This window comes from Lathyrus oleraceus, chromosome 2 (assembly GCF_024323335.1).
Source record: "Lathyrus oleraceus cultivar Zhongwan6 chromosome 2, CAAS_Psat_ZW6_1.0, whole genome shotgun sequence".
Lineage (NCBI taxonomy): Eukaryota > Viridiplantae > Streptophyta > Magnoliopsida > Fabales > Fabaceae > Lathyrus > Lathyrus oleraceus.
The window spans coordinates 251,835,024-251,848,585 of record NC_066580.1 but is presented as its reverse complement, the minus strand read 5'-3'; the positions used below and the strand labels follow the sequence as shown (position 1 = coordinate 251,848,585).

At 37.5% G+C, this 13,562-nt stretch overlaps 1 protein-coding gene across 1 annotated transcript in view; it reads right to left on the bottom strand.

Moving 5' to 3' along the window:
* Positions 1-13,094, bottom strand: part of LOC127122787 (uncharacterized) — a 169,679-nt gene extending 156,585 nt beyond the window's left edge. The window contains exon 1 of the mRNA XM_051053073.1: positions 12,902-13,094. Within this exon, the coding sequence (XP_050909030.1) occupies positions 12,902-13,094 (193 nt within the window). The remainder of the gene's footprint in view (positions 1-12,901) is intronic.
* Positions 13,095-13,562: the final 468 nt, after the last annotated feature.

Genomic DNA, 13,562 nt, shown 5'->3' with positions numbered 1-13,562 from the left:
ATGAAAAGAAAAGTTTGAAAATCAAAAGCATATGGCTTAGGTTTCTAATGTTGAAAACAAGTGCTAAATGTTTGCACAAAGGTTTTGGCTTGGGTTAGAGTGGAGAGAAGAAGAAGAATGGCTAAAGTCCTAAACATACAAGAGGTAAGGGACAAGAAGCAAAACCACAAATGGAGTTCCTCTCTTGAGATCATATTGATGATCCAAGTAGCTCCCATCCTTTGGAATAAGCAATCACATAAGCATAAACTCAAGCAATCAATAATCAAATGAACTCTGGAAAAGCTCCTCAATGTATCTTGGGTTCCCCTCTCTTAGAAGCTCATGGTAATGGTTCCTCAATTTGGACCAAGTTGGAATCCTTAGCACAAGAACACACACATTAAAAGATTCTAGCAAAACAAACAAGGAATGGACAAGAAGAGTTTAGAAGTTGGTCCTTTCAAGGCATCTTCAACATTAAGCATTCTAAAGGACCAATGCCTAGTTGCTCTTTGACTTTCATAGCACTCTAAAGGCCCAATGCCTAGTTGCTCTTTGACTCCAAATTTTCATAGGGAAAGTCCTAAAGTCTAAGTCCATTTTGTCCAATTCTTTGCATTTGGTTCACGACAATCAAAACAAAACACAAGCACAATAGTATATACACAATTATATGCTCAAGTGAGCAAAAGGAAAATTGCATTAACATAAACATGTGCTCAAGTGAGTAAAGGGAAAAGCAAATGAATAGTATGTACAAGAATAGTAAATTGCATAAATGTAAAGTTCAAGAAGTAAATGTTAATGGTTAATAGTTAGTAGTTAGTGTGCCATAAGGAAAATTTAGCGCTATGTTAAGCAATCGTAATTGGACTTATGTAGAAGTCACAACTATCTGAGGTCGGTCAATAATAATGTAGGCAACAACACAAGTTAGAAGTCTTGATTAGTGAACCAAGTTCCAACAACTTGCCATGCCAAAAGGAAGAAGAGAATTGATCTTGTATTGGTTTAAGCCTTTTGCATGATTTAGAAAGCAACTTGTCCTTAATGCAAAGCCATTCACTTGATCAATTGATCAAGATGAATTAGATTTGAATCAAAGAAGATTAAGCCTCCCTAATCAATGCTAACTTATCAACCTTTAACTCATTGATCAAAAAGAAAGAAGAAGAAGAAGGAGATGAATAATGGATAATGAAAATGGAAAGAATAAAGTGCATTAAAATGAAATGGAATGTACCAATCAACAAGTGTTGGCCAATGACATTGAGGATCATGGTCAAACAAACAAAAACAGAAGTGAGATGTAGATTGGAAGTCAAGAAATGAACAAAATATTTTTTTGGCATTTTTAATATTGAAAATAAACTTGAATTAAAATATTAAAGAAAGGTCAAACTTCAAAATCACTTCAAATCAACTTTTGAAAGTCCAAGTGATTTATCCCAAGTTCAACAAGGTCAAACAAAGTTTGACAAAAAATTTCAGCATTTTTAAAAGTCAGAAACTATTTTTAATCAATTAAAAATGAATAAAAATAACCTAATTGAACTAAAATCTCAAATAAATCTCAAATCAATTAAAAAATTGATGAGAATATTTTTCATAGATCCATCATCATTCAAGTAGGTTGAGAAAATATTTTTGTATTTTTTGAATATCAAAAACTATTTAAAATGAATTAAAAATAGCCAGAAAAGAGAAAATTCACAAAAAATATCAAATGATGAAATAAAAAATATTAAAAATCATTTTTAAAAACTAAAATTAAAAAGATAAATAATGCAATTGGTCCCATATTTTTTGGATTAAAAATGAAAGAGTTATGATTTTTTGAAGTTAAATGAAATAAAAGAAATAAAATGGAAATTATAAAAAAAAAAAAGGAGAGGCGTCTGATCAAGCCTCATTAATTGACGTGGCTGATCAGAGGCCCCTCAAGCGCGCGCCTATCGAAGTCCTCAATCAAACGCATCACATGGACATTAAATAAAAGTCATAACAATGGAAGGATGTGATTAAATCTGGGGATGCCATCACACGGTCCACAATCCATCTGGAAAAGGGACGGTGGTGTACACCACCGTCTTCTCCGGCGAGCACATCAGCTCCGGCCAGAGTTGCAGGTTCTACAACCTCAACCAAAACTCACGATCCATACACCAAAATGAAGCTGGGGTGATGTACATCACCGCTGTAACCTTAGTTTTTGCTCAAGATCCTTATAGAAGAAGAAATCTGAGGTTGAAAAACTAGGTGTTCAATCTGAAATTCACCAATTCAAAAAATTAAAGCCACCACTGGCTTGCCTCTCATATGAGGACTTCAGAAATGCAAATGGACTCAAGAAACACACAATATTCAGTGAGATTCGAAGCAAAACAGTTGACGTATAAACCTTCGCAGAGCAGCTTTCAACAGCACAATTCAACTAATCCTTTGCTTGCAGCTTGATCTGGATGCTTGGTAAGAGAGCTAGGCTTAGGAATAAGTATTGAAGATCAACTAATTTTGTTGAAATTCAAACTTGAAAATCAGAAGTAAAAATGAATATTCCTTTAGTGATGGCTAGGTTTTGATTTCTTCAGCATTTCAGATTGATTCAGGGTGTCCAAATGAATGAAGCAGTGCATCTATTTATAGCACAAGGTGATGCAATGAGGTGGAAAACTCGTGTGTGCATGAGCTTGGGTCCTCCATGCATGGGCCTGTACAGGCACATGTGAGGCCCAAACTCAATTGGTTTTGCATGCTGAACACAAATGAATGAGTTTTGGACGTGCAAATGGCAAGGCAAAGGCTTGTGCATGAAGTTTGCACATGAATTCCATAATTATTCCTAAATGTTCACCTTTTCGAAAATTCCAATTAGAAAATCCAAACATAAGCATATGTGTAATGGTTGGAAAGGTCTTGACATAAGGAACAAATGTTATGTTGGACAAAAACTCATTTGAAGTGTGGAAATTTATGAAAACAGGCCATGAAGTTCATAGTGCAAAACATGCCTTTGAGAATTTTGTCAAATTGAAACAACTTCAAGCCCTTCTGTTTTGATGATGCAAGCCTCTAATGAAAAAACCTCAAACATCAAAGTTGTAGATATTTTCAACACATTAAAAATGGACTTACATTTTGCATCATTTGGATTTTTTATGAAGACGTTATGGGCACTTGAAGTTGGACTTTTTTGCCTTTCAATGCATTTGGTCCAAAGTGACCTATAATGCTTTGCATTATCACATGTGTTTCTTTTGAGATTTTGAAATTTTGTTCAACATAACATTTGAATTAGACATCTTAAGCTTTCCAATTCATTTGATCCCACCTTAAAATCATAAAACATGAATGAGTTATGTTCTTGGGAAGTTGACCCAAAATTAGGGTTTCAGTCAAAATGACCTATAATGTCTTGGAATGGGAGATGACCTTCCATGCTTCAAATAAAAATTTTATGAACATGAAATTTGTTCATATTGGCCTTAATAACATTTTTGCTTTTGGGATCATATCCATTTTACCAACACATAAAAAGTTAGGTCTCAGTGCATTTCACAATAATCAGATGAATTGACTGATCAACTTCTCAAATCCGCAACTCATATCTTGATGAATTGATGATTGAGGACACTCAAATAAGTTCAAATTTTCATGAAATGATGAATTAAAGAACTTCCCTTCATTGTATTTGACCATGGGCTGAGGTTGCTTCATGAGCAAGGCACAGTTGGTACATAAATGAATTAGGGTTTCCTTGGGAGACAAACCTCAAACCCTTTGACTTGCTTTGATCAAAATGATGAATTGAGATGCTAGGGAGGAATATTTTATGGATGAGAGCTTTGGGAACCATTTCCATGCTTGCTTTCATCTTCTCTTGGCCATATCTTTGTACAAAGGATCACCTAGAAGCTTTTTGACCTTGTGATTGCTCAAGCTACAAACAAGAAATGTTAGTGACATATTTTTGTGCTTTTGGTTAGTAAATAAAATGATAAAAGCAATGATATATAATTCAAGCATGCTTGGTGATCTCAAACCACTCACAAGAGGTCCCAACCAAAGGCAAAGGGAACCAAGATGCTTATGATCCTTGAGGCTTTGCAAATGCAATATTATGATGCCATGAGGGATCTTAGGGCCAAAATTGGGGTCTTACAACACGGATGGGCTAATACCTTTTAAATCAAAGATGTTGTACCCTAAGGCAGAGGGGTATTTTCTTAAAACGTTCAAGAGTCGATTCGTCTCGTCTTGGTTTAAGGTGGCACTAACTATTACTGGGCGGTTCATTTCTTCATCCAGGAACTCATATCTTAGGTTCTTGGGTAGTTCCTTAAGTTCTTGGGCTGGTTTTTAAGAATTGGGTGAAGGGTCTGGAGTAAGATCCAGACATTCATCAGTGAGAGGTTCCGTTCCATCTAACTCGTCATCCTTTTCATTCGGGTTTGAAAATGGTTCGATCTTAGGTTCTCCCTGATCAAATTCTCTTATGCACTCATCTATGATATCGATCACATAACATGTGTCTCCTAGAATTGGTGCCATCAGGAATTTCGAAAGAATGAACTCGATCTTTTCGTCCCCTACTTCAAAGGTTAATTTCCCTCTTTTGACATCTATTATAGCTCTGGTTGTTGATAAGAATGGTCTACCTAAAAGGATAGGGATATCTTCGGCTTCTTTGATATCCATGACCACAAAGTCTGTTGGAATATAAAGTTGACCGATCCTAATCGGGATGTCTTCTAAAATGCCTACAGGATACTTAACAGACCTATCGGCTAATTGAAGGGACATCTTAGTTTGTTGTAATTCTCCTAAGTTTAATCTCTTACATACAGCTAAGGGCATTAAACTTACACTAGCGCCTAAGTCTAGGAATGCTTTGTCGATCACATGATTTCCTAAAATGCAAGGTATAGAAAAACTACCAGGGTCTTTCTCCTTCTTAGCAAGTTTATCCTCAGAAATGAAGTTGCATTCCAAGCGTTTTGGATCGTCGAGCCTACGCTTGTTAGTTAAGATGTCTTTGAGAAATTTGGCGTAAGACGGAATTTGGGTGATAGCTTCTGTGAAAGGTATCTCTTCATGAAGCTTTTATATCACTTTTATAAATTTTTGATATTGGTTATTGACTTTGGTTTGTTTAAGTCTTTGCGGATATGGGATTGGTGGTTTGTACGGGGGAGGTGGTTTGTAAGTTTTATCCCTTGCTTCACCTTCTTGGTTGGTTTTGTTTCTCAGGTTCCTCTAGTTCCTCTTCTTAGTTGGTAGGCATATTCTCTTTAGAAGTTTTGGACTCACTCATTGTTGGGTTCTGAGGCCCTTCGTAAGCGGTCCTACTTCATAACGAGATAGCATTAGCTTTCCCTCGAGGGTTTGGTTCAGGTTGTCCAGGAAATTGGCCTCCAGGTGTAGTTTGTGGGGCTTGGTTTTGTGCTACCTGTGAGATATAGGTTTCAAGCATCTTGTTGTGAGTGATTATCTGATCAACCATGGTTCCTAATTGTATTATAAGTTCGTTTACGTGAATGTTTTGGTTTAGGAATTCTTTATTTTGCTGAGTCTGGCCCGATATAAAGCTTTTCATGATCTTCTCAAGGTTAGACTTTTGGGGCACAACTTGCATATGTTGGTTTGGTTTTCGGGATTGATAACCTTGCGGTCTCTGAGGTGCATTATTTTGGATAGGGTTCTGGTTTCTATAAGAGAAATTTGGATGATTCTTTCATCCAGGGTTGTAAGTGTTTGAAAACGGGTTACCTTGGGCATAATTCACTTGGTCGGTATTTAATTCGTTCAAAAGGTTACACTCCGCCGATTCGTGTCCTTTAGATCCACAGAGTTCGCACTCTGTATGGACTACTGCTACGGTTTTAGCTTACCTCATGTATTCCACCTTGGGTCTCCTTTTTCTCTATTGATGCTCGTTCAGTTCCCCATTGATAATGGTTTTGGGCCATATCCTCAATTAGGTCACAAGCTTTTGGATAAGGTTTGTTCATCAGCGCGCCACCTGCGGCGGTGTCGATGCTCATCTTGGTATTATAATGGAGTCCATTGTAGAAGGTATGAACGATCAGCCATTATTCTAGGTCATGGTATGGGCAGACTCTTAATAGCTCTTTATATCTCTCCCAAGCTTCGAAAAGCGATTCTCTTTGGTTTCGAGCAAATCTAGTTATTTGGTTTCGAAGAACAACAGTCTTACTAGGGGGGAAATATCTAGCAAGGAATACTCTCCTAAGGTCTTCCTAGGTAGTTATTGAATTAGCTGGAAGTGAATCTAGCCATGAACGTGCTCTATCCCTGAGGGAGAAAGGAAATAATCTTAAACGAATCGCATCGGGTGAAGCGCCGTTAGATTTAAAGGTGTCGGATAGTTGGATAAAAACTTTTAAATGTTGATTCGGGTTCTCAGTAGCGAGACCCGCGTATTAGTGTTGTTGTACTAATTGCAACAAAGACGGTTTTAGTTCGAAGTTGTTAGCAGGTATAAGGGGGTTTACTATACTTGAACTAGGTTCCTCATCAGAGGGTTGGGCAAATTCCTTAAGAGGTCGCCTATCGCGATTCTCGGCCATAACTTTCTTAATTCGGATGAGTAAGAGGTGTGTACGAGTATAACGTTCGGGTTCCGCTAAAGGATCCACTAAATTTCCGGTACTACGGGTTCTTCACATTTCCCGACTAAAAATGCCTTAGTCTATACGGTGTAACAACAAGGTACAAAATTTGACGAAGTTGGTCCCCGGCAACGGCGCCAAAAACTTGATCGTTGTGATTCGCAAGTGCACGAATAACGTCAAATTAATATAAAAGAATATCGATCCCACAGAGACCAATCGTCAATCTATCGAATACTATCGTTATAGTGTTTATCTAAGGCGGTGTAAAAGAGATATTTGGTTTGCAAAATAACGGTAAATGATAAATGCAGGCAAAGACAGGTTGAATGTAATTCACGTCAGTTAAGTGATGTTTCGATTGTCTAAATAGAACTACTTATGAGGAAATATTTTCTACTCTTGAAAAGAATCCATTTAACGGGAACTGTCGCTTTCGCGTATTCAGAACCGAGTTTACCCTTAAATTAAGGCTTTTTATTGTCACATATAAAAGGTGCGCAGAACGCTAAAGTAGTAAACCTATTTTTAAGAAATAAGACTCGTAGACTTAGTTGAAAAGTGATTTTGATTTGGAATCTAAGGAGTTTACTGATTTTAAACCTATCAAGGCGTCCGAAAACAGTTTCAAAAATAGCTTTTGCTTAAAGTGATAAAGATTCCTAGTTACTATGCCAGGGTGCTTTCGCACTCCTCGAATAATTAAAACTAACCAAGTTTGTTTTTAGAAAACTCGAGTTAAAAATCAAAACATCCTTTAAAGTATTTCTACAGATTTCAATAAGTGAAACATTACTTTAACCGCGATCCTTACATTCTAACCTTTAAAAGATTTAGCCAGACATGGTAACGCAAACAAACATAACGGTGTTAATCATAATGAAAAGTTTGTTTTAGAATGTGAGGCGTAGAGAGCGAGTAAAGTGCGTAAAATAAATAAAGTAAAGCGAGTGTGGAAAATAAATAAAGTAAAGCGAGTGCGGAAAATAAATAAAGTAAAGCGAGTGCGGGAAATAAATAAAGTAAAAGCGATGCGGGAAATAAATAAAGTAAAAGCGATGCGGGAAATAAATAAATTAAAAGCAATGCGGGAAATAAATAAATAAAGCGATAAATAAGAACCTGCTCCAAACAGAAGCTTCGATTCTGATACAAAAATAAACGTCCGACTCCTGAAGCTAAAGACAACAGCAACTCGAAGTGACCCAACTCAATCTCACAATGGTGCGATAACCCTCAGATGTGACGGATTATCGCTATTACAAATGATAACTATATGCTTAGTATTGTAAAACTAAGTTGGATGATAGAAAACAAAATGAAATGAGCTATTTATAGAGATTCTCAGCAGTTTGTAAAGACCATGGTGCCCTCCAACTTCTCCTTAGTGGGCTTTAGTGGGAACGTGATTTCCAAAGGTGGCGCCCGCCATCCCTTTATGGCGTCCGCCATGTGTATAAATGGGGTGAATCATGGGAATGTGGCGGTTACCTCCTGGTTGAGGGCTGGTGACTCATGGCTTCCCCTATAGCGGCCGCCATGTGCAACGCCATGTGTGTAATTTCGCTGAAAAACCCTAATTTTAGGTCTTTTTGCTTCGTTTCTTCCAAAAGAGTCCGAAAGTGCTAAATATCTGAAAACAAGAGAAAAGAGAGCATAATACAAATAAAATGATGATAAAGTCCTAATAAACATGTGAAATCTGAGTCAAAAATACGGTGTAATTCGGTGCGATCAACGACTCTTATTAATTGATCTTTAGCTTGTCAATGGCTTGATGTTCGTGAATTTCCTGCTACATTCACCATCCATAGTTATAAGAATCAAACCACCGCCTGAAAATTCTCTTTTCACAACATATGGACCTTCATAATTCGGAGTCCATTTTCCCCTAGCATCAGGTTTGAAAGATAAAATCTTCTTGAGCACAAAGTCACCTTCTCTAAACACACGAGGCCTGACCTTCTTATCAAAAGCTTTCTTCATTCTTTACTGATATAACTTCCCATGGCACATGGCAGTCAATCTCTTCTCTTCAATCAAATTCAACTGATCATATTTGGTTTGGAACCATTCAGCTTCTGTCAACTTGGATTCCATCAAAACACACAATGATGGGATCTCAACCTTCACGGGGGAGCATAACTTCCATACCATAAACAAGAGAGAAATGGGTTTCCCCTGTTGAAGTGCGGATGGATGTACGGTACCCATGCAAAGCAAATGGGAGCATCTCGTGCCAATCCGTATATGTCACAACCATCTTCTGGATGATCTTCTTAATGTTCTTATTTGCAGCTTCAACAGCTCCACTCATCTTGGGTCTGTAGGGAGAAGAATTATGATGTGCAATCTTGAAGTCTTTGGAAAGAGCTTCCACCATATTATTGTTCAAGTTAGATCCATTATCAATAATAATCTTTCCCGGCACACCATAACGACATATAATCTGATTCTTGATAAACCTTACAACAACTTGCTTGGTCACATTTGCATACGATGTCGCTTCAACCCACTTTGTGAAGTAATCAATAGCCACCAGAATGAAATGATGTCCATTCGAAGCTTTGGGCTCAATCATTCCAAACATATAAATTCCCCATACAGAGAAGGGACATGGAGAGGAAATGACGTTAAACAGTGTCGGAGCAAAACCATACCGAAGTTTCTCTTGCAAATCACATCACCATTCAGGTAGAAATTTCCGGCTAATCTTCTCAAAGTCTTCTTTTCTTTCAAAGATGCCTCAGATGGGTAGATTCGACTTTGGAGGAAACATTTGATATCAAAATACCAAGGATTTTCATCTTTAACTTCTTCGACAGTAAACACATGAGATGGCCTATCAAGACGCATCACATTCAAATTGGGAACTTCGTTCCAAAATTTCACCACAATCATTGATGCCAACGTTGTAAGAGCATCTGTCGTCCAGTTTTCATCTTAAGGGATATGATGAAATTCAACCTTTGTAAATAAAGTTGAAATCCTCCTCGTATAGTCTCTATATGGTATCAAACCGGGTTGATTCATTTTCCATTCACCTTTGATCTGATTCACAACCAAAGTTGAATCTCCATAGACGTCAAGTTACTTTATTCTGAGATCATTGGCCTCTTCAAGCCCCATAACGCAAGCTTCATACTTATCCATATTACCATACGAATTAACAGCTCCATCAAATACCATGCCCCAATGGGAACTAGGTTTTGGCCCTTCTTCAAGCAATGGTTCATCACAATCTTTCATCTTCAAGTAGAAAATCTCTGTATCAGGAAAATCATACTGCGCTGACTGGTAATCTTCAATAGGTTGGTGAGCCAAATGGTCAGCCAAGACACTACCCTTAATTACTTTCTGAGATCGGTATTCAATATCATAATCAGATAACAACATCTGCCAACGGGAAATCCTACCAGTTAAAGCAGGCTTCTCAAAGATGTACTTGATTGGATCCATTTTGGATATCAACCAAGTATTATAATTCAACATATACTGGCACGGACGCTTAGCAGCCCAAGCCAATGTGCAACATGTCTTCTCAAGCATATAATACCAAGTCTCGCAGTCAGTGAACTTATTACTGAGGTAGTAAATGGCATATCCTTTCTTTCTAGATTCATCTTGTTGACCAAGAACACAACCCATACTCTCATTAAGCATAGTCAAATACATGATCAACAGTCTTCCTTCAACAGGCGGGGACAAAATCGGAGGCTCAAGTAAATACTCTTTGATACTATCAAAAGCTTTCTGGCAATCTTCGTTCCAATCAAAAGACTGATATTTCTAAAGAAGCTTGAAAATAGGCGCACATGTGGCAGTCATATGCGATATAAATCTTGAGATATAGTTCAAGCGGATGAGAAAACCTCTAACTTGCTTTCCAGTTTTGGGCGCATGCATTTCTTGTATTGCTTTGACCTTGGCAGGATCAACTTCAATACCCTTCTCAATGATAATAAAGCCAGACAACTTACCAGAACTAACACAAAAAGTACACTTATTGGGATTCAAGAGGAGTTTATACTTTCTCAAACGCTGGAATAACTTCAACAAATGCTTAACATGTTCTTATTCATTACTTGACTTGGCAATCATATAATCAACCTAAACTTCAATCTCTTTATGCATCATATCATGAAAAAGAGTGGTCATAGCTCTCTGGTACGTTGCATCAACATTCTTTAAATCGAAAGGCATCACTATATAACAGAATGTTCCCTAAGGCGTAATGAATGTGGTCTTCTCCATATCTTCAGGTGCCATCTTGATTTGATTATAACCGGAAAATCTGTCCATAAACAAAAATACTTTGAATTTAGTTGTATTGTCTACCAACATATCAATGTGTGGCAGAGGGAAATCATCTTTCAGACTGACTTTATTCAAATCTCTATAATCAACACACATGCGGACTTTTCCATCTTTCTTAGAAATAGGAACAATATTGGCCACCCATTACGGATACTCGGAGGTTATAAGAAAACCAACATCAATCTTCTTATGCACTTCCTCTTTAATCTTTACTGTAATATCAGGATGAGTTCTTCTCAACTTCTACTTGACTGGCGGGCATTCTGGCTTCAACGGTAATTTATGTTCCACAATATCAGAATCCAAACCAGGCATGTCTTGATAGGACCAAGCAAACACATCAGAATACTCTCGAAAAAGATCAATCAACCCCTTCTTAGCCTCTGGACACAGTTGAGACCCAATCTTGACTTCCTTCACATCATCCTCGGAACCCAAGTTGACTAATTCAATATGCTCTTCAAACGGCTGAATGGTTTTTTCCTCGTGCTCAATCAAACGAGATAATTCATCAGATATTTCTTCATCATCATTCTCTTCCTTAGGTTTGAACACAGGGAAATCAAAGTTTGAAAAGGGAGTAGTTTCATTGTATTCAATGGGTTTGAGAACCAACCTGCATAATGATTTGATATTTTGATTTTAGAGATGTGGAGTGCGGACAAATATTATGCATATGGAAGATTATTATTATTTATGTTTTTTTGTGATTACCATTTTTAGAAAAAGAAAAAAGTAAAAATAAAACATCATAGATGTGGATGAATAAAATTGTATTTTATTAATGATAATAATAAAAATGCCCAACAATGTTCACTTCTCGCTTAGCCATAGGAGAAGGATTTTTTTTAAAACAATAAAAAATAAATTACTTAGAACGGTGAATGACAATGGGAACATCAACAGCAACCCAATTGTTGCAAGTATGGACATGCGTCATAAAGTTGGCATGAGCTTTGTCTTCATCACCATTGTCTTCAATAATGGCAGCTAAGTGTTGATCATTCTCACTAATGAACCCTCCACTGTGGAATACTGGTTGCATAACTTTGACTTTGGCGTTGAATGGCCCTGGTTGAAATCCTAACCCAACCCTGTTCTTGTTCTCGACGATCTCCACAACACGACCCCACTTGTCAATGTTGCCATCTTGAATAGTCTCTTACGCATCTTTTAAAGAAGACATGGGTGCACCCATTTTCTCTAACTCATCAGTAATAGATAAGGCTTGGAACGACGTTCCAACCTCCTCCTCAGCATCAACATATGTGAAAGATGACAAATGGCTTACTAACAATGCCTTCTCTCCACCAACAATGACAAGCTTGTCGTTCTTCACAAATTTCAGCTTCTGGTGAAGAGTAGACGTCACTGCTCCAGCTTCATGAATCCATGGCCTCCCCAACAAACATCTGTAGGCCAGGTGGATATCCATCACTTGAAAAGTAATCTGGAAATCACTCGGACCTATCTTCCCTAGAAGGTCCACTTCTCCAATGACAGTTTTACGAGAACCTCAAACGCTTTGACAACTACACCACTATAACTCATTGGGGTGCTCTGATAAGAAAGTCTTGATAGAGTTGATTTTGGTAACACATTCAATGATGACCCAGTGTCAACCAACACATTGGACAAAATGTCCTCCTTGAAATTCATAGAAGTATGTAATTCCAAATTGTGATTTCTGCCTTCCTCGGGAAGCTCTTCATCACAAAAGCTCAAATTGTTACAAGAAGTTATGTTGGCAACTATGTGGTCAAACTGATCCAGGATAACATCATGCTTAACATAAGCCTATTCTAACACTTTCTACAATGCTTCTCCGTGCGCTTCGGAATTAATTAGCAGTGACAACACGAAGATCTTTGACGGAGTCTGGAGCATCTTCTCTACAACATTGAATTCACTTCTCTTACTCAACCTTAACACCTCATCATCATCGTTAGTCTTCAATTTGCTGGACTCACCAGACTGACACGTTGGAGCACTAATTGGATTCACTACTGGAATCTTTGCCTTCTTACTTGCTGAGACATCTTCTACAATCTTCGGAGACACTAGACTGAATACACGACCACTACGCGTCACCTTTGTTATATCTATGATATTCACCACTGAGTCTGCAACTGGTAGAGGAACCTCTTGACCGTTTTTAATCATAGTGGCATTGTATTGGTATGGCATAGCTTTATCGAATGCATAAGGGACAGGGCCCGCTAACCATATTACTGTTGGAAAATATATTATTTCCGGTTTTATTATTGCTTTTAATACTACATTTATTTTTATTTATTCTCCATTAATGAGAAAATCAATTATAGTAATTGTATCCTCATTATATAAACCAGCCTAAGGCTGAAAAATAAAATATAACAACTTTTACCTATTTTGTCCAATATGGTATCAAGAGCACTGCCGTAAAGCTCTCCTCAACCTATTGTTATTGAGTTAAGAGCATTGGGCTAGGGATTACCATAAAGCTTTCCTCAACATATTTTTGTTGGGTTAGGGGTTACCATAAAGCTTTCCTCTACATATTTTTGTTCAACCCGCTTTCTTATCCGACCCAATTCACATACCAGTTTAGCCTCCTATGGAGAATAACAACAACATGTGGCCTTCCCCATC